This window comes from Diaphorina citri, unplaced genomic scaffold (assembly GCF_000475195.1).
Source record: "Diaphorina citri unplaced genomic scaffold, Diaci psyllid genome assembly version 1.1 scaffold1245, whole genome shotgun sequence".
NCBI lineage: Eukaryota > Metazoa > Arthropoda > Insecta > Hemiptera > Psyllidae > Diaphorina > Diaphorina citri.
Genome location: NW_007378674.1, coordinates 9,459 through 30,680, shown reverse-complemented (window position 1 = coordinate 30,680; position 21,222 = coordinate 9,459). Strand labels below are relative to the sequence as shown.

At 41.6% G+C, this 21,222-nt stretch overlaps 2 protein-coding genes across 2 annotated transcripts in view; one reads left to right on the top strand and one right to left on the bottom strand.

Annotated features, from left to right (window-relative positions):
- The window catches only part of LOC103514930 (neurogenic locus Notch protein-like), a 31,471-nt gene extending 20,343 nt beyond the window's left edge, over positions 1–11,128 (top strand). Inside the window, 12 exon segments of the mRNA XM_026827774.1 lie at positions 4,286–4,391; positions 4,394–4,529; positions 4,970–5,171; positions 5,384–5,559; positions 6,031–6,308; positions 6,457–6,618; positions 7,029–7,238; positions 7,388–7,614; positions 7,892–8,091; positions 8,946–9,188; positions 9,407–10,762; positions 11,073–11,128. Coding sequence (XP_026683575.1) covers positions 4,286–4,391; positions 4,394–4,529; positions 4,970–5,171; positions 5,384–5,559; positions 6,031–6,308; positions 6,457–6,618; positions 7,029–7,238; positions 7,388–7,614; positions 7,892–8,091; positions 8,946–9,188; positions 9,407–10,762; positions 11,073–11,128 — 3,352 coding nt within the window.
- A 50-nt stretch (positions 11,129–11,178) lies between these two features.
- LOC113469822 (neurogenic locus notch homolog protein 1-like) lies at positions 11,179–15,168 on the bottom strand (the record flags this gene model as incomplete). The annotated part of the gene is made up of 7 exons (XM_026827772.1): positions 11,179–11,186; positions 11,311–11,448; positions 12,440–12,682; positions 13,071–13,158; positions 13,817–13,926; positions 14,784–14,792; positions 14,974–15,168. Coding segments are annotated over 7 exons (791 nt in total), but the record flags the coding sequence as incomplete, so codon positions are not given.
- Positions 15,169–21,222: the final 6,054 nt, after the last annotated feature.

Sequence of the window (21,222 nt, the reverse complement as noted above, 5' to 3'; positions counted from 1 at the left end):
GTTTTCAAACAGTCCGCTGTTTTGTTACAAGTGTTAAGCTTGCACAGACCGTTCCTGCACGTTTCCCCGGGGTTGCAGTCATAGTCTTGCGTGCAAATGTAGTCGCACAGGCCTTGGTTGCACACGCCATTGTTTTCGCACTCGTAATCATACTTGCACGTATCTCGTCTGGAGCAAGTTCCGTTCTTACAGTTGATATTAGACTTGCAGATGTTGTTCTTACAGATTTCTCCATATCTACAATCCTTCGTGTCTTTGCACGGTACATTTGTCCCGTTAGTTCCTGTGATGTTAGGCGTCATTTTGTTCACACACTTGAAGTCTTCACAGGTTTCGTTCTTCTTGCAGTGAATATCTGCCGTGCAAGCTTTTACCTGACAGAAACCATCGCCATCACAGAACTGTCCACTCTTACATTGGAAGTTGCTATTACATATCATGGGCACACACTTGCTGTCCTTACATATTTCAACTTGGCTACAGTCGCTGTCTAGTGTACACATTGCGTTCTTACATTTCCCATCAGTACACACTTGGTTCTGCGCACAATCCTGGTCTGCCTTGCACTCAGCAAGGAGTTGGTTGTGTTCCTGTAGTTCCCTCAGGATATTTAGTTGTTCCTTCAGGATACTTAGTTATACCTTCAGGAGTTGGTTGTGTTGCTGTAGTTCCGTCAGGATATTTAGTTGTTCCCTCAGGATATTTAGTTGTACCTTCAGGATATTTAAGTGTACCTTCTGGAGTTGGTTGTGTTACTGTAGTTCCCTCAGGATATTTGGTTGTACCTTCAGGATATTTAGTTGTACCTTCTGGAGTTGGTTGTGTTACTGTAGCTCCCTCAGGATATTTAGTTGTTCCCTCAGGATATTCAGTTGTACCTTCAGAATACTTAGTTGTACCTTCAGGAGTTGGTTGTGTTACTGTAGTTCCTTCAGGATATTTAGTTGTACCTTCTGTTGTTGGTTGTGTTACTGTAGTTCCCTCAGGAAACTTTGTTGTACCTTCAGGAGTTGGTTGTGTTACTATAGTTCCTTCAGGATACTTAGTTGTACCTTCAGGAATTGGTTGTGTTACTGTAGTTCCCTCAGGATATTTAGTTGTTCCTTCAGGATATTTAGTTGTTCCTTCAGGATATTTAGTTGTACCTTCTGGTGTTGGTTGTGTTACTGCAGTTCCTTCAGAATATTTAGTTGTGCCTTCAGGTGTCGGTTGTGTTACTGTAGTTCCCTCAGGATACTTTGTTGTACCTTCAGGATTTGGTTGTGTTACAGTTGTACCTTCAGGATACTTAGTTGTACCTTCAGGAGTTGGTTGTGTTACTGTAGTTCCCTCAGGATATTTAGTTGTTCCTTCAGGATACTTAGTTGTACCTTCAGGAGTTGGTTGTGTTGATGTAGTTCCTTCAGGATATTTAGTTGTACCTTCTGGTGTTAGTTGTGTTACTGTAGTTCCTTCAGGATATTTAGTTGTGCCTTCAGGTGTTGGTTGTGTTACTGTAGTTCCCTCAGGATATTTAGTTGTACCTTCTGGTGTTGGTTGTGTTGAAGTTGTTTGATATTCAGTTGTACCTTCAGAATACTTAGTTGTACCTTCAGGAGTTGGTTGTGTTACTGTAGTTCCCTCAGGATATTCAGTTGTACCTTCAGAATACTTAGTTGTACCTTCAGGAGTTGGTTGTGTTACTGTAGTTCCCTCAGGATATTTAGTTGTTCCTTCAGGATACTTAGTTGTACCTTCAGGAGTTAGTCCGTCACGACAGTTCAGATCTCCGTTACACACTGTATCCAGACACATGTTATTCTTACAGATCTGATCCAAGCTACACTCTGTATCACTGGAACAGAACAAGTTCTCACAGACGCCTTCTATGCACGTCTGCTGGCGGGAACACTCTATGTTGGTCTTGCACAAATTGGAGCTCGACTTGCATATCCCTTGAACACACTTGTGGCCAGCTTTACACCCATCATCCGTCGTGCAGCTAACTTCACATCGGTTGTTCATACAGACTTGCCCGCTCTTACAATGTTTGTTAGTCTGGCAGGTTTTACATTGCGTGTCCGGCGTGCATATCGTGCCGTTGCCAAGGTAACACGGCTTGCACAGGCACATGGGCTTGTGTTGCACCACGATGCACGTCGCGTGATTGGAACACTGGTAAGACTTGCTGCACATGTTCGTGCATTTGCCGCCCGAGCAACTTTTGTCGTAGGAGCAATCGTCGTCACTTGTGCATTCTACATCTGATGTGGGTAGTGTTGTCAATCATATGTTTGCAATTTGTTCAGAATCGTTGGTGAGGCAAATATTTTGTATTGAGTGGGTTTATCCAATTTCAATTGTGGCAGGATTGAATCAAATACCATTTTATAGATGAGACCAATGTTGAATTGTAACAGTGTTGATGGGTTTTCACGATTGGTTTACAGAAGTCCAGTGTTGATAGGTGTATGTAGGTGGGTTGATTGAGGGTGGGTGGTACGTGGGTTGATTGGGGTGGGTAGTGACGGTAGTGGTGATTGTTTGATTTACACGCGGGAGGGGTTGAATAGAGACAGAGGGAAAGGGAAAGAGAGACAAAAATTGTGTAAGAGTTTTGATGTTTTAATTTTTACATTGCAATTTTTTTGATTAAAAAATTGGAAAATTTTACAGTGCTCAAGAATTGATTGTTTACATGTTTGAATGGGTGATTTTGGCGTCAGAAACCCTCAAGTGCCTAACTTTTTATTTGTATTTAAATCGAGCTAACAAAATTGTCTAATATTCATTCTTGCTAAAATAATGATGAGAATAATGTACAAAATGATGTTATTTTTTGGAAAATAATTTTCCATGAAAAATGGAAATCAAAAATAAAGGCTGTTGTTTTTCATAAATTAGATCTAATTATTTTAAATTATAACTACCTACACTACACACCATTTTTTTAAAGCTTTGAAGCGCAATTTTAAAAGCTTACTACAAGCTTTAAAATACATACTTGCTTTTGCATAAAGCTTCCCATTTTAAGCTTTCGATGGCGCCGATTTCAGCCACATTATCCAAAAAATACCAATTGCCAAGGCATTAGGCAAAAATGCCAAAGCAATATCTCTAATTTACAAAGCCATTTGAAAAATCACCAAAAATAATTTTAAAAGATAACAAATAAAATATAAGACAAGAATGGTTGACATAACTTTGACACACAAATTGCGTCAGATGTAGAATAGGATACTAATAGTACCTAGTAAAATAGAAATGGGGCTAAAAAATGGTATCCCCAATTTACCCATTTAAGTAAACCATATCCACCTTTTGAAATATAAAATGTGCTTTCTATCCACAAATATGAGGATAGGTAATAAAAACATATTTTCATGAAAATATAGATAACATAAAAATAAATTTAATAAATGAGGTCTATGCAATATGGAAGAAAGAGACAGTATTGTGAAAGGACAAAACGATTCTCACAAAAAGTATACACATTTGTGGGGAAAAAAGTGTCAAAAAACATGCTATGTACACACAATTATTGGACGAATTTTGTACACATTAAAAAAAAAACCTTTACAAAAAATATTATCCAATTTGGACACCTTGCCAAAATGATGAACCAAAAAATCTTCGTGCAAAACGATCAAATGCAAAAAAAAAAAGAACGACTGAGAACACATTTGCAGAGGTTTGGGAAGAAAGTGGTGAAACCCAAAATGTACCCAAAAAATGGCCCAATTTGATTGTTACATATTTACATTACATATTTAATTTTTACAGACATGTTAATCCTACATAAGGGGAAGTTATTTTTGATATGATGATTGAAATTTGGGGTGTAGAAAAATTACAACTACATAAAATGTGCACATTATAATTTATTTAACTCTACAACATCAGATGTAAGCTGATCAAAGTCATTTCATATTCATACAAGTATCATTTAAAAATTTAAATTTGACTTATATCAGCATCGAAAATATGTACAATTTGTAAGAACGTTCTCCTTTCACAGTACTATTGTGGTCAAATTCTCAAATTATTTTGAGGATAAAATTCTATATGTATAACTGCTACTAATAGTGCTTATTTATACTGCTGGCATAGAACTGAAAAGTCCCTTTACTCAAGCAGTAGGCTACTACTATAAGTGACACTCAGTTAATTAAAATAATAATAATAATAATAATAAAATAATTTATTAAAAAAAATCAATTGTAAATTAAGAAATTTTGTTCACATAAAACATTTATGAACTTTTGAGTTGCAAATAAAATGTTAATTTTGAACTTCTTCATTTCAGATGTGATACAGCAGCAGGTGTGTGTAAGCCCCTATGTCATCGGGATGATGATTGTTCCAGTGGTGAAGTGTGTAGGGGACTCCTATGTTCCCCCGGCTGTAGATCAGTGTGTGTAAGCCCCTATGTCATCGGGATGATGATTGTTCCAGTGGTGAAGTGTGTAGGGGACTCCTATGTTCCCCCGGCTGTAGATCCGACACTGGGTGTGCCGATAATCAGGCCTGTGTCGATAACTCATGCCAAGGTATGGAGAACGAAATTTAGCGTACTTTCTCTTTCCTTTAGGTTATGGCCGGGGCCACAATGAGAGATAACAGTATGATTGAATTTTAATCTCTGAGTGTGACCCCGCCCATTCATGTTCAGAATAATATAGAATCCGCCGAATTTTTTTCATAATGAGGAAGATAAATGAATGTCCTTTGCGTGTAATGCCTCTCATTGCCTCTATCTAGAAGTACTAACTCGGCTGTCCTCATGATACCGACTCCAGGCCAAGTCATAAATTTGTCGAGGTGTTGTGGAGAACGACATTAGTGACAAGCATTTACCTCAGTAAAAAGTCTTTTCCTCCTTTTTGAAGTAAAAGCGATTCTTTTCCTTTTTTCCTCCTTTTTTATTTATCTCTACTTCTAGTAAAATGCGATTATTAAAAACGTCTCTTCTCTGTGTGTTTTCTTCCAGACCCCTGTCTCTCGCCGACAGCGTGCGGTACAAACGCCCAGTGCAGTGTACAGCATCATGAGAAGCAATGCCTCTGTCCCAAACCTCTACAGGGGGATCCTAACATAGCGTGTCGCCCTGAGACGCGAATGTGCGCCATCAAACGAGACTGCCCCAGCGGGTCGACATGTACGGACGGTGTGTGTCTGGCTAGCTGTAAATCGTGAGTACTGATTTTATTTGATTTTTTATTCCACATTTCAGTCCAAATAAGTGAGTTTAAAAAAAAGAGGTTTGATAGAGGGAAGTCTGTAACTGCTATGGTCTTATCGTCCCGAAATCGAAGAGAGAAGGAAGACAGGATAGGAGAAAGCCAGCCGTTCCGAGAACGAACAGGGAAAACTAATCAAGCCGATCTTCTTTTCATTCCCCCAGTGATTCAAACTGCCTCACGGATGAACGATGTATCAAAGCCTCATGTCAAACCATTTGTAACTCGGACTCGAAATGTGATTCGGGTCAGATATGCGAGGACAGACTGTGTGTACCGGGTTGCAGAACCGACTCCGTGTGTGCGGACAATCAGGCGTGTGTCAACAAACAGTGCACAGGTAAAGGGTTAAACAAGATATATGTAGGTAGTGTAAAAGAGGGTTAATAATAAATCAGTGAACTGCATCGCACACGTTAAAGGTTAACGATAAACAACAATGTTCTTCCTTGCACTGATGGTAACCCCCTTGCTTGTCGTGTCGAAAGTCCTGTCCTGGGTTCGATTCCCACGTAAAAAAAAAAAAAAAATGCACTCGTCTTACAAGAACTGTCTCAACGGGTTTACTTTCTAGCTCGTGTTCTTGTGTTGACTCAGCACCCAAGTGGGAAGTATTGTGTCTCTTAGACATCTGTAGAAGGACATACTACGAGACTGAGGCATGCTATAACACAGGTAATGATCCTGATATAGCAACATTGTTTCAATGCTAAAAAAAAGGGGGGGGAAACACTCCTTTTTTTTGTCCATGCTTTTCTCTTATCTTCAGTGCAGGACTAATATTCTTTTTGTTTCCCCCGACTTATTTCAGACCCGTGCACGCTCAACACCACCTGCGGCCCGTGCTCGGCCTGTCGCACCCTCAACCACGGGCCCCAGTGTACCTGCCCGCTGGGTTACTCCGGCCATCCCCTACTAGCCTGCACCCCTTCCCCCATGCGATGCGACGGTGCCTGCCCGTGTGATGAAACTAGCGGGTACTGCGCCAGTATGTGTGGGCGGGATGAGGAGTGCCAATGCGGAGAGAAGTGTGACCAGGGCCGATGTCGAGTGAAGTGCACCGGTGGAGTGCACAGTGCTTGTCCTATGGTAAGCTTTTTTTGTAGAGGAATAAAAAAAAATCGATTTGTAAAATTCCCATTAATTTTAAAAACTTTCCACAAATAATATCATGGCTTACTATTGCCATAGAAGATTATTTTGAACTTGTTAAAATTTATTTCATTTGCTCCCCCAGGGTCAAATCTGTTCGGCGGGCGGTGTCTGTCAGGCGGGGTGCCGAGTGCATTCGGACTGCCCCCAGGACAAGTCGTGTATAGACGGTCAGTGTCGGGACCCGTGTGCTAAGGGAAGCCCGGGTGACAATCTCCGTCCCACGTGCGGTGTCGCAAATGGCTTTGTAAATTAGAGATATTGCTTTGGCATTTTTGCCTAATGCCTTGGCAATTGGTATTTTTTGGATAATGTGGCTGAAATGGGCGCCAACGAAAGCTTAAAATGGGAAGCTTTATGCAAAGCAAGTATGTATTTTAAAGCTTGTAGTAAGCTTTTAAAATTGCGCTTCAAAGCTTTAAAAAAATGGTGTGTAATGTTGGTAGTTATAATTTAAAATAATTAGATATAATTTATGAAAAACAACAGCCTTTATTTTTGATTTCCATTTTTTATGGAAAATTATTTTCCAAAAAATAACATCATTTTGTACATTATTCTCATCATTATTTTAGCAAGAATGAAAATTAGACCATTGTTAGCTCGATTTAAATACAAATAAAAAGTTAGGCACTTGAGGGTTTCCACGGGCCCCAGTGTACCTGCCCTCTCGGCTACTCCGGCCATCCCCTACTAGCCTGCACCCCTTCCCCCATGCGATGCGACGGTGCCTGCCCGTGTGATGAAACTAGTGGGTACTGCGCCAGTATGTGTGGGCGGGATGAGGAGTGCCAATGCGGGGAGAAGTGTGACCAGGGCCGGTGTCGCGTGAAGTGCACCGGTGGAGTGCACAGTGCTTGTCCTATGGTAAGCTTTTTTTTTAGAGGAATAAAAAAAAAATCGATTTGTAAAATTCCCACTAATTTTAAAAACTTTCCACAAATAATATCATGACTTACCATTGCCATAGAAGATTATTTTGATCTTGTTAAAATTTATTTCATTTGCTCCCCCAGGGTCAAATCTGTTCGGCGGGCGGTGTCTGTCAGGCGGGGTGCCGAGTGCATTCAGACTGCCCCCAGGACAAGTCGTGTATAGACGGTCAGTGTCGGGACCCGTGCGCCAAGGGAAGCCCGGGTGACAATCTCCGTCCCACGTGCGGTGTCAACGCCTTGTGTCGCGTCGTGGAACATCGGCCCGTGTGTCTCTGTCCTGATAACTACCAGGGAGATCCTACTGACAGGTAAGACATTTTATTTATTCTCTCATTATAAAAAAGATATTCAAAAAATGGTATACCCATGCGGAGCTTGTATTAGTGCTTTATTTAGACTGTCGAATTAGGACAAGTTCTTCTTCTTCGCCTTTTCCAGTGTTCAGAAGGGGTTATCCCTTTATATCAAGAGTTTAATATTGCACCATATTTATTTAAATGCTAGGGTTAAAACTTGAAACTTCTTTCTTCGGTCATCCAACCTTGTAATTATTTTACTCTATTCTGGCCCGCATTTCCGTTTCAGATGTGAAAGCTACAGATGCAAGCAGGACAGTGACTGCGAGCCAGGCAAGTCGTGTAGAGGGGACGGCGTGTGTCGCAACCCGTGCCTGACCAGTGGTGTGTGCGGTGTGAACGCGCAGTGCCGCGTGCTCCAACGTCATGCCGTATGTAGCTGTCCTCCCGGTTACCTAGGCAACCCGCGAGTACAATGTAAACAACCAGGTGAGATTTACCAGCCATATGCCAGCCACGCATGATGTGTCCTAACTTTAGTGACCCCTTGGGAACTGTAATAATTAATAATAATATTTTCAGAAATCCAACGAATCTTTCTTTGTTTTTTTTACGATAAAGTCCGCCCCCGGACGGAAATCGAACTCGCGACCTAGCGCTTATAAAGCAGGCGCGCTACCCTCCAAGCTAATGGCTTTTTCACTTTGTATTACATTTCTTAATGTAATACAAAGTGAATCGTCTGGCTGGGGGACGTTAAACAGGGAGTAGACCAGCTTAGTCTCGCTGGGGGACTATAAACAGGGAGTATGCCAGCCTGAATTTCCCTTGCTAAAGAAATAGCAAAGGTTGAGTGTGAAGGGCATCCACTCGTAAAATTTTGTAGCCAAAACCAAATGTCAGCCCAAAGCGATTACCGTGGTTAGAGCTGATTGAGAGGCTGACGAAAAACGCCGACCCCGTCTGTACACGGGAAAAGGTGAAGAAAAAGAAGATTACATTTCTTAAAGGGAACCTGCCAGCCTTGTTAGCTTGGTTGGTAGCACGTCTGCCTTGAAAGTGCTAGGGTGCGGGTTCGATTACCGCCCGGGACGGATTTTATCCTGGACGGATAGTGGTCGTTCTCGGAACGGCCGGCTTTTTTCTATCCTGTCTTCCTTTTCAATTTCGGGACGATAAGACCCTAGCAGTTACTGTTCCCTCCATCAAAAAAAAGGAACTTGTAATTAAAAAGAACGATTTCAGGTCTAAATATTCAAAATTGGGAAATGGATGAAATCCGAAAATATTAATTTTGAGGTACCCAGAACCCAGAGTCCTAAAACCGTTTTTTCCTCCCACAGTGGCGGAAAGCTGCTCAACCCGGAACCCCTGTGGGGACCAGGCCCTCTGTACCGACCTCGGTGGGGGCGGAGTGTCCTGCACTTGCCCCCCAGGCTGTACCGGGGACCCCCATCAGGCTTGTGTGTGTACTGGGCTGCCCCCAGGGTGCCAGTGTGGACAGAATGCCAACTGCACCGTACAGGGAGGAAGACAGGAGTGTGTGTGTCCCATAGAGTACCCGTTGGGAGACCCTTATGTTCAATGTAAGTAGAACCCAGTGGTGTGTGCGGTGTGAACGCGCAGTGCCGCGTGCTCCAACGTCATGCCGTATGTAGCTGTCCTCCCGGTTACCTAGGCAACCCTCGAGTACAATGTAAACAACCAGGTGAGATTTACCAGCCATATGCCAGCCACGCATGATGTGTCTCCAACGATTCTGAACAAATTGCAAACATATGATTGACAACACTACCCACATCAGATGTAGAATGCACAAGTGACGACGATTGCTCCTATGACAAAAGTTGCTCGGGCGGCAAATGCACGAACATGTGCAGCAAGTCTTACCAGTGTTCCAAACACGCGACGTGCATCGTGGTGCAACACAAGCCCATGTGCCTGTGCAAGCCGTGTTACCTAGGCAACGGCACGATATGCACGCCGGACACGCAATGTAAAACCTGCCAGAGTAACAAACATTGTAAGAACGGGCAAGTCTGTATGAACAACCGATGTGAAGTTAGCTGCACGACGGATGATGCGTGTAAAGTTGGCCACAAGTGTGTTCAAGGGATATGCAAGTCGAGCTCCAATTTGTGCAAGACCAACATAGAGTGTTCCCGTCAGCAGACGTGTATAGAGGGCGTCTGTGAAAACTTGTTCTGTTCGAGCGATACAGAGTGTAGCTTGGATCAGATCTGTAAGAATAACATGTGTCTGGATACAGTGTGTAACGGAGATCTGAACTGTCGTGACGGACAGGTCTGTAATGAGCATGGGATTTGTAAAACCAAACCACCTCGAGGACCTGATGATAGACAGGACACTGAGTGTAAGGCAGACCAGGATTGTGCACAGAACCAAGTGTGTACTGATGGGAAATGTAACAACGCAATGTGTACACTAGACAGCGACTGTAGCCAAGTTGAAATATGTAAGGACAGCAAGTGTGTGCCCATGATATGTAATAGCAACTTCCAATGTAAGAGTGGACAGTTCTGTGATGAAGACGGTTTCTGTCAGGTGAAAGCTTGCACGGCAGATATTCACTGCAAGAAGAACGAAACCTGTGAAGACTTCAAATGTGTGAACAAAATGACGCCTAACATCACAGGAACTAACGGGACAAACGTACCGTGCAAAGACACGAAGGATTGTAGATATGGAGAAATCTGTAAGAACAACATCTGCAAGTCTAATATCAACTGTAAGAACGGAACTTGCTCCAGACGAGATACGTGCAAGTATGATTACGAGTGTGAAAACAATGGCGTGTGCAACCAAGGCCTGTGCGACTACATCTGCACGCAAGACTATGACTGCAACCCCGGGGAAACGTGCAGGAACGGTCTGTGCAAGCTTAACACTTGTAACAAAACAGCGGACTGTTCCAACAGACAAGTGTGCAAGAACAATCTGTGTAAAAATACCTGTAGAAAACAGACGGACTGTAAGAAAGATGTGGAAACCTGTGTGAATAATGTATGTAAAGTTACCAGGTGTAAATTGGATAAAGACTGTGATGCCAATGAAGTGTGTAAGAACGCAACGTGTACAAGTCAAACCAAAGAAGAAATCCCTGTGAAACCAGAAGGCGGCTGTAAAACGGATGCCGACTGTAAAATTAAAAAAAAAAAAAAAAAAAAAAAAAAAAACAGGTAATCGATATCAGAGACAGAAGATGATGGAAGTGTGAATATTTTGAAGATATTTTAAAGTGAAGATACAAATATGTCTTTTGAAAGTTGCACACTTTATAGTGAAAAGAGTGAATATATATCTACAAAGAGGTTGGGCAAAGTTGTAAAAAATATAAATAATAAGAAAATGAGAGGCACTGTAAAATTTTAAAACGAGATACATAGTTTCAACATCCTAAATTATGGGTTTGTTATTTCTCCAAAAACGCTCATTTTTCGACTTGATAGTGTGGAGCGCTACCATGTCAGACGGTAGTTTTGAACAGGGGATTAGGCTAGACTAGGCTAGGTTTTCCATTTATACTGATGATTTTTTATTATTAGTTTTATAAAATTATTCATCTATCCAAAGTTATGTGAAAACCATTTGAAAATATCAAACCCATAAAAACTCCGAAAAAATTAAAAATAATCATCAGAAATGGCGGAAAATCAATTTCATGCGAATAAGGCTCAAAGGTCTTACCTGGCTTACACTCGAGGCTAGGCGATCCACTGGTACCCGAGGGACAATGGCAGGAGTATCCTTCTTCATCCCGAGTACATAGAGCACCCCGACCACATCCCGTAACCCGACAATCCTCTGTGTTCCGACCCGCGAAACCTGACGAATGAGGGATGAAATAGAGTAAAATTTTTGTTGATAGTTGAAAAAAACTAGTGGTTAAGATGGAAACATTGTTGATGGCGATAGCAGGTTGAATGTACTAGTCTACTAGTTGCCGGTGGATCACTGAGGTTAGGCAGCCTGGCGAGTGGTTAGTATTTGGATGGTAACAAAAAACCGGTGGTGTAGTGGTCAAGACGCTCGCCTGGTAAACAGGAGAGTGTGGGTTCAATCCCAGCCGAGGTAGAGTAAAATTTTTGTTGATAGTTGAAAAAAACTAGTGGTTAAGATGGAAACATTGTTGATGGCGATAGCAGGTTGAATGTACTAGTTGCCGGTGGATCACTGAGGTTAGGCAGCGTGGCGAGTGGTTAGTATTTGGATGGTAACAAAAAACCAACCGGCTTCGGTGGTGTAGTGGTCAAGACGCTCGCCTGGTAAACAGGAGGGTGTGGGTTCAATCCCAGCCGAGGTATAGAATTTTATCCTCAATATAATTTGAGAATTTGACCAAAATAGTAGTAGCCTACTGCTGGAGTAAAGGGACTTTTCAGTTCTATGCGAGCAGTATAAATAAGCACTATTAGTAGCAGTTATACATTGGTGATAAAAACCGAGGGAGGGGGGGGGGGGAACCACACTTCGCACGAATAATATTACATTACCTACATTGAAATGAGAAACTTTTCTAATAAAATTCCTGTGTGCGGAGTCCAGTATGTAGGACTATTGCAGATTCGACTACCATATGAAGAGTTATAATAATAATAGTAATAATAATAATAGTGCTTATTTATACTGCTCGCATAGGACTGAAAAGTCCCTTTACTCCAGCAGTAGGCTAATACTACTATTATTGTGGTCAAATTCTCAAACTATATTGAGGATAAAATTCCATACCTCGGCTGGGATTGAACCCACACCCTCCTGTTTACCAGGCGAGCGCCTTGACCACTACACCACCGAGGCAGGTAAGAGTTCTACTTACATTGAACATAAGGGTCTCCCAACGGGTACTCTATGGGACACACACACTCCTGTCTTCCTCCCTGTACGGTGCAGTTGGCATTCTGTCCACACTGGCACCCTGGGGGCAGCCCAGTACACACACAAGCCTGATGGGGGTCCCCGGTACAGCCTGGGGGGCAAGTGCAGGACACTCCGCCCCCACCGAGGTCGGTACAGAGGGCCTGGTCCCCACAGGGGTTCCGGGTTGAGCAGCTTTCCGCCACTGTGGGAGGAAAAAACGGTTTTAGGACTCTGGGTTCTGGGTACCTCAAAATTAATATTTTCGGATTTCATCCATTTCCCAATTTTGAAAATTTAGACCTGAAATCGTTTCTTTTTATTTAAAAGTTCCTTTTTTTTTGATGGAGGGAACAGTAACTGCTAGGGTCTTATCGTCCCGAAATGGAGAAGGAAGACAGGATAGAAAAAAGCCGGCCGTTCCGAGAACGAACACTATCCGTCCAGGATAAAATCCGTCCCGGGCGGTAATCGAACCCGCGCCCTAGCACTTAATCGTTTACCTTTAACGTGTGCGATGCAGTTCACTGATTTATTATTAACCCTCTTTTACACTACCTACATATATCTTGTTTAACCCTTACGTCCCTTACCTGTGCACTGTTTGTTGACACACGCCTGATTGTCCGCACACACGGAGTCGGTTCTGCAACCCGGCACACACAGTCTGTCCTCGCATATCTGACCCGAATCACATTTAGAGTCCGAGTTACAAATGGTTTGACATGAGCTTTTGATACATCGCCCAACTAAGCTAACTGGGCTGGCTATTAGAAGTTTTAGTCTGCCTAGTTAGCCTGGAAGGTAGGGCGCCAGCTTTGTAAGCTCTAGGTCACGGGATCGAATGGCGCCCGAGGCGAACTTTATGCAAAGGTTCGTTCTGGGAACGGCTGGATTTTTCCTTTCCTGTCTTCCTTCTCTCTCCGCTTCCGGGACGATAAGACCTCCGTTGTTACAGTTCCCTCTATCAAACCTCCTAGGAGAAAAAGAGTCTCAGTTCTGTGTATTGCAAAAAAAAAAAAAAAAAAAAAAAAGGTTTATAATTATTAAAATAAATCTAGAATAAACATACTCTACTGTCAGCCTGGTTAGTTTGGAAGGTGGCATGCCTCTCCTGTAAGCGCTAGGTCGCGGGCTCCATTCCCGCCCAGGGCGAACTTTATTGTAAACAGATAAGGTTCGTTCTCGGAACGGCTGGCTTTCTCCTATCCTATCAGTTCTATTTAATTCTATAAAATCTATAGCAATACTTACTTCGGCATAGTTCCCCGTAGCAGTAATAATTAGCAGGACAATCATTATTGGTGTGACAGGACAACGGCCGTGGTCTACATCCCACAGTAAGATCGCTAGGGTTTCCTTCATAACCATTACGGCACAGGCAAGACGAGGTGTGGTCGGATGTAACACAGTCTGCGTTAGGTCCACACCTCACGCCTTCACACGCTCCTGAGATGAGAAGAGAACAAGGGAAAATTTGATTAAAAAGATACTTTTCCTAGGTTCCTAAGGAAGTCAAAGTTTCACCGGGAACTATTTTCGGTAACGTAAGCTCTTAACAGAATTAAATCTCAAGGCATTTGATTGGTCAATTTTGAGTTGAGACTGATCTAAGAACGATCATTCTTGTTCATAAATACGAGTGTTAGCTTTCGGGACGATAAGACTTAAGCAGGTGCAGACTTCCCTCTATCAAACCTCTTTTTTTTTAACCCACTTATTTGGACTGAAATGTTTTTTTTTTTTTTTTTTCACGGCCATTTTTACAATAGTGGTAGACCTTCTTTTTCTTCGCCTTTTCCCGTGTACAGACGGGGTCGGCGGTTTTCGTCAGCCTCTCAATCAGCCCTAACTAGGGTGATTGCTTTGGGCTGACATTTGATTTTGGCTACAAATTCGCACTCAACCTTTGCTATATGTATATCTTTTGCAAGGGGAATTCAGGCTGGTATACTCCCTGTTTAAAGTCCCTCCAGCCAGATTAAGCTGGTCTACTCCCTTTTTAAAGTTTTTTATTTCAAAAAAAAAAAAAAAAAAAAAAGGTTTATAATTATTAAAATAATATCCAGAATAAACATACTCTACTGTCAGCCTGGTTAGCTTGAAAGGTGGCATGCCTCTCCTGTAAGCGCTAGGTCGCGGGCTCCATTCCCGCCCAGGGCAAACTTTATTGTAAACAGATAAGGTTCGTTCTCGGAACGGCTGGCTTTCTCCTATCCTGTCTTCTTTCCGTCTTAGCTTTCGGGACGATAATACTTAAGCAGGTGCAGACTTCCCTCTATCAAACCTCTTTTTTTTAAACTCACTTATTTGGACTGAAATGTGGAATAAAAAATCAAATAAAATCAGTACTCACGATTTACAGCTAGCCAGACACACACCGTCCGTACATGTCGACCCGCTGGGGCAGTCTCGTTTGATGGCGCACATTCGCGTCTCAGGGCGACACGCTATGTTAGGATCCAAAATCAAATAAAATCAGTACTCACGATTTACAGCTAGCCAGACACACACCGTCCGTACATGTCGACCCGCTGGGGCAGTCTCGTTTGGTGGCGCACATTCGCGTCTCAGGGCGACACGCTATGTTAGGATCTCCCTGTAGAGGTTTGGGACAGAGGCATTGCTTCTCATGATGCTGTACACTGCACTGGGCGTTTGTACCGCACGCTGTCGGCGAGAGACAGGGGTCTGGAAGAAAACACACAGAGAAGAGACGTTTTTAATAATCGCATTTTACTAGAAGTAGAGATAAATAAAAAAGAAGGAAAAAAGGAAAAGAAACAGACGGGGTCGGCGTTTTTCGTCAGCCTCTCAATCAGCCCTAACCAGGGTGATCGCTTTGGGCTGACATTTGGTTTTGGCTACAAAATTTTACGAGTGCATGCCCTTCACACTCAACCTTTGCTATTTCTTTAGCAAGGGAAATTTAGGCTGGTAAACTCCCTGTTTATAGTCCCCCAGCGAGACTAAGCTGGTCTACTCCCTGTTTAACGTCCCCCAGCCAGACGATTCACTTTGTATTACATTGAGAAATGTAATACAAAGTGAAAAAGCCATTAGCTTGGAGGGTAGCGCGCCTGCTTTATAAGCGCTAGGTCGCGGGTTCGATTTCCGTCCGGGGGCGAACTGTATCGTAGTAACACAACCAACTCCTGAAGGTACAATTAAATATCCTGAAGGTACTACAGTAACACAACCAACTCCTGAAGGTACAATTAAATATCCTGAAGGTACTACAGTAACACAACCAACTCCTGAAGGTACAATTAAATATCCTGAAGGTACTACAGTAACACAACCAACTCCTGAAGGTACAATTAAATATCCTGAAGGTACTACAGTAACACAACCAACTCCTGAAGGTACAATTAAATATCCTGAAGGTACTACAGTAACACAACCAACTCCTGAAGGTACAATTAAATATCCTGAAGGTACTACAGTAACACAACCAACTCCTGAAGGTACAATTAAATATCCTGAAGGTACTACAGTAACACAACCAACTCCTGAAGGTACAATTAAATATCCTGAAGGTACTACAGTAACACAACCAACTCCTGAAGGTACAATTAAATATCCTGAAGGTACTACAGTAACACAACCAACTCCTGAAGGTACAATTAAATATCCTGAAGGTACTACAGTAACACAACCAACTCCTGAAGGTACAATTAAATATCCTGAAGGTACTACAGTAACACAACCAACTCCTGAAGGTACAATTAAATATCCTGAAGGTACTACAGTAACACAACCAACTCCTGAAGGTACAATTAAATATCCTGAAGGTACTACAGTAACACAACCAACTCCTGAAGGTACAATTAAATATCCTGAAGGTACTACAGTAACACAACCAACTCCTGAAGGTACAATTAAATATCCTGAAGGTACTACAGTAACACAACCAACTCCTGAAGGTACAATTAAATATCCTGAAGGTACTACAGTAACACAACCAACTCCTGAAGGTACAATTAAATATCCTGAAGGTACTACAGTAACACAACCAACTCCTGAAGGTACAATTAAATATCCTGAAGGTACTACAGTAACACAACCAACTCCTGAAGGTACAATTAAATATCCTGAAGGTACTACAGTAACACAACCAACTCCTGAAGGTACAATTAAATATCCTGAAGGTACTACAGTAACACAACCAACTCCTGAAGGTACAATTAAATATCCTGAAGGTACTACAGTAACACAACCAACTCCTGAAGGTACAATTAAATATCCTGAAGGTACTACAGTAACACAACCAACTCCTGAAGGTACAATTAAATATCCTGAAGGTACTACAGTAACACAACCAACTCCTGAAGGTACAATTAAATATCCTGAAGGTACTACAGTAACACAACCAACTCCTGAAGGTACAATTAAATATCCTGAAGGTACTACAGTAACACAACCAACTCCTGAAGGTACAATTAAATATCCTGAAGGTACTACAGTAACACAACCAACTCCTGAAGGTACAATTAAATATCCTGAAGGTACTACAGTAACACAACCAACTCCTGAAGGTACAATTAAATATCCTGAAGGTACCACAGTAACACAACCAACTCCTGAAGGCACAACTACATATCCTGAGAGAACTACAGTAACACAACCAACTCCTGAAAGCACAACTAAATATCCTGAAGGTACTACAGTAACACAACCAACTCCTGAAGGCACAACTAAATATCCTGAAGGTACTACAGTAACACAACCAACTTCTGAAGGCACAACTAAATATCCTGAAGGTACTACAGTAACACAACCAACTCCTGAAGGCACAACTAAATATCCTGAAGGTACTACAGTAACACAACCAACTTCTGAAGGCACAACTAAATATCCTGAAGGTACTACAGTAACACAACCAACTCCTGAAGGTACAACTAAGTATCCTGAAGGAACAACTAAGTATCCTGAAGGTACTACAGTAACACAACCAACTTCTGAAGGCACAACTAAATATCCTGAAGGTACTACAGTAACACAACCAACTCCTGAAGGTACAACTAAGTATCCTGAAGGAACAACTAAATATCCTGAGGGAACTACAGTAACACAACCAACTCCTGAAGGTACAACTAAGTATTCTGAAGGTACAACTGAATATCCTGAGGGAACTACAGTAACACGACCAACTCCTGAAGGTACAACTAAGTATTCTGAAGGTACAACTGAATATCCTGAGGGAACAACTAAATATCCTGAGGGAGCTACAGTAACACAACCAACTCCAGAAGGTACAACTAAATATCCTGAGGGAACTACAGTAACACAACCAACTCCAGAAGGTACACTTAAATATCCTGAAGGTACAACTAAATATCCTGAGGGAACAACTAAATATCCTGAGGGAACTACAGCAACACAACCAACTCCTGAAGGTACAACTAAGTATCCTAGGGGAACTACAGTAACACAACCAACTCCTCAAGTCACAACTAAATATCCTGAAGGAACTACACAAACACAAACAACTCCAGAAGGTACAATTAAATATCCTGAAGAAACTACTAAGTATCCTGAGGGAACAACTGTAACACAACCAACTCCTGAAGGTACAACTAAGTATCCTGAAGGAACAACTAAATATCCTGAGGGAACTACAGGAACACAACCAACTCCTGAAGGTACAACTAAGTATCCTGAGGGAACTACAGTAACACATCCAACTCCTGAAGGTACAACTAAGTATCCTGAGGGAACTACAGTAACACAACCAACTCCTGAAGGTACAATTAAGTATCCCGAAGGAATTACAGTAACACAACCAACTCCTGAAGGCACAACTACATATCCTGAAGGTACTACAGTAATACAAACAACTCCTGAAGGCACAACTAAATATCCTGAAGGTACTACAGTAACACAACCAACTCCTGAAGGCACAACTAAATATCCTGAAGGAACTACAGTAACACAACCAACTCTTGGAGGTACAACTAAATATTCTGAAGGTGCAACCAAATATCCTGAAGGCACTACAGTAACAGAACCAACTCCTGAAGGTACAACTAAGTATCCTGAGGGAACAACTAAATATCCCGAGGGAACTACAGTAACACAAGCAACTCCTGAAGGTACATTTAAGTATCCTGAGGGAACAACTAATTATCCTGAAGGAACTACAGTAACACAACCAACTCTTGGAGGTACAACTAAATATTCTGAAGGTGCAACCAAATATCCTGAAGGCACTACAGTAACAGAACCAACTCCTGAAGGTACAACTAAGTATCCTGAGGGAACAACTAAATATCCCGAGGGAACTACAGTAACACAAGCAACTCCTGAAGGTACAACTAAGTATCCTGAGGGAACAACTAAATATCCCGAGGGAACTACAGTAACAGAACCAACTCCTGAAGGAACAACTAAATATCCTGAGGGAACAACTAAATATCCTGAAGGAACTACTAAATATACTGAAGGAACTACAGGAACAAAACCAACTCCTGAAGGAAAAACTAAATATCCTGAGGGAACTACAGTAACACAACCTACTCCTGAAGGTACAACTAAATATCCTGAAGGCACTGCAGTAACACAACCAACTCCTGAAGGAACAACTAAATATTCTGAGGGAACTACAGTGACACAACCAACTCCTGAAGGAACAACTAAATATCCTGAGGGAACTACAGTAACACAACCAACTCCTGAAGGAACAACTAAATATCCTGAGGGAACTACAGTAACACAACCAACTCCTGAAGGAACAACTAAATATCCTGAAGGAACTTCAGTAACGCAACCAACTCCTGAAGGAACAACTAAATATCCTGAGTTAACTACAATAACACAACCAACTCCTGAAGGAACAACTAAATATCCTGAAGGAACTTCAGTAACGCAACCAACTCCTGAAGGAACAACTAAATATCCTGAGTCAACTACAATAACACAACCAACTCTTGAAGGACCTAGTATAACACATTTACCTACTACGGGAACCACTCGTTATCCTGATTTTACAACTGTGACACAAATATCTACTGAACACCCTGAAGCTACCATCAGCACGAATAAACCGACTATATATCCACAAACAACAATTGGATTAGAAACAACAACTCCTGGATTTACAACTAAATATCCCGAAACTACTATAACACCTGTAACAGTTGTTGAGTATGTTACTAGTCGGCCTGGCTTTATTACTCCTGTTGAGAATCAAACACTGACAAACAGAGTGTTTACGCCAGATATCAGAAACTTATTCACTACAATCAAAGAGGATGAACACAATATTACAACGGTAACAATGGAACATACAACACCTCCTGAAACTACTATGACACCAACAACATCTGAAGGAACAACTTTACCAAAAACAACTTCTGAGATAACAACAATATCAGGTACATCTCCTGAGGTTACTACAATATCAGGTACATCTCCTGAGGTTACTACAATATCAGGTACATCTCCTGAGATTACTACAATATCAGGTACATCTCCTGAGGTTACTACAATATCAGGCACATTTCCTGAGGTTACTACAATATCAGGTACATCTCCTGATTTTACTACAATTTCAGGTACATCTCCTGAGGTTACTACAATATCAGGCACATTTCCTGAGGTTACTACAATATCAGGTACATCTCCTGATTTTACTACAATTTCAGGTACATCTCCTGAGGTTACTACAATATCAGGCACATTTCCTGAGGTTACTACAATATCAGGTACATCTCCTGATTTTACTACAATTTCAGGTACATCTCCTGAGGTTACTACAATATCAGGCACATTTCCTGAGGTTACTACAATATCAGGTACATCTCCTGATTTTACTACAATTTCAGGTACATCTCCTGAGGTTACTACAATATCAGGCACATTTCCTGAGGTTACTACAATATCAGGTACATCTCCTGATTTTACTACAATTTCAGGTACATCTCCTGAGGTTACTACAATATCAGGCACATTTCCTGAGGTTACTACAATATCAGGTACATCTCCTGATTTTACTACAATTTCAGGTACATCTCCTGAGGTTACTACAATATCAGGCACATTTCCTGAGGTTACTACAATATCAGGTACATCTCCTGATTTTACTACAATTTCAGGTACATCTCCTGAGGTTACTACAATATCAGGCACATTTCCTGAGGTTACTACAATATCAGGTACATCTCCTGATTTTACTACAATTTCAGGTACATCTCCTGAGGTTACTACAATATCAGGCACATTTCCTGAGGTTACTACAATATCAGGTACATCTCCTGATTTTACTACAATTTCAGGTACATCTCCTGAGGTTACTACAATATCAGGCACATTTCCTGAGGTTACTACAATATCAGGTACATCTCCTGATTTTACTACAATTTCAGGTACATCTCCTGAGGTTACTACAATATCAGGCACATTTCCTGAGGTTACTACAATATCAGGTACATCTCCTGATTTTACTACAATTTCAGGTACATCTCCTGAGGTTACTACAATATCAGGCACATTTCCTGAGGTTACTACAATATCAGGTACATCTCCTGATTTTACTACAATTTCAGGTACATCTCCTGAGGTTACTACAATATCAGGCACATTTCCTGAGGTTACTACAATATCAGGTACATCTCCTGATTTTACTACAATTTCAGGTACATCTCCTGAGGTTACTACAATATCAGGCACATTTCCTGAGGTTACTACAATATCAGGTACATCTCCTGATTTTACTACAATTTCAGGTACATCTCCTGAGGTTAC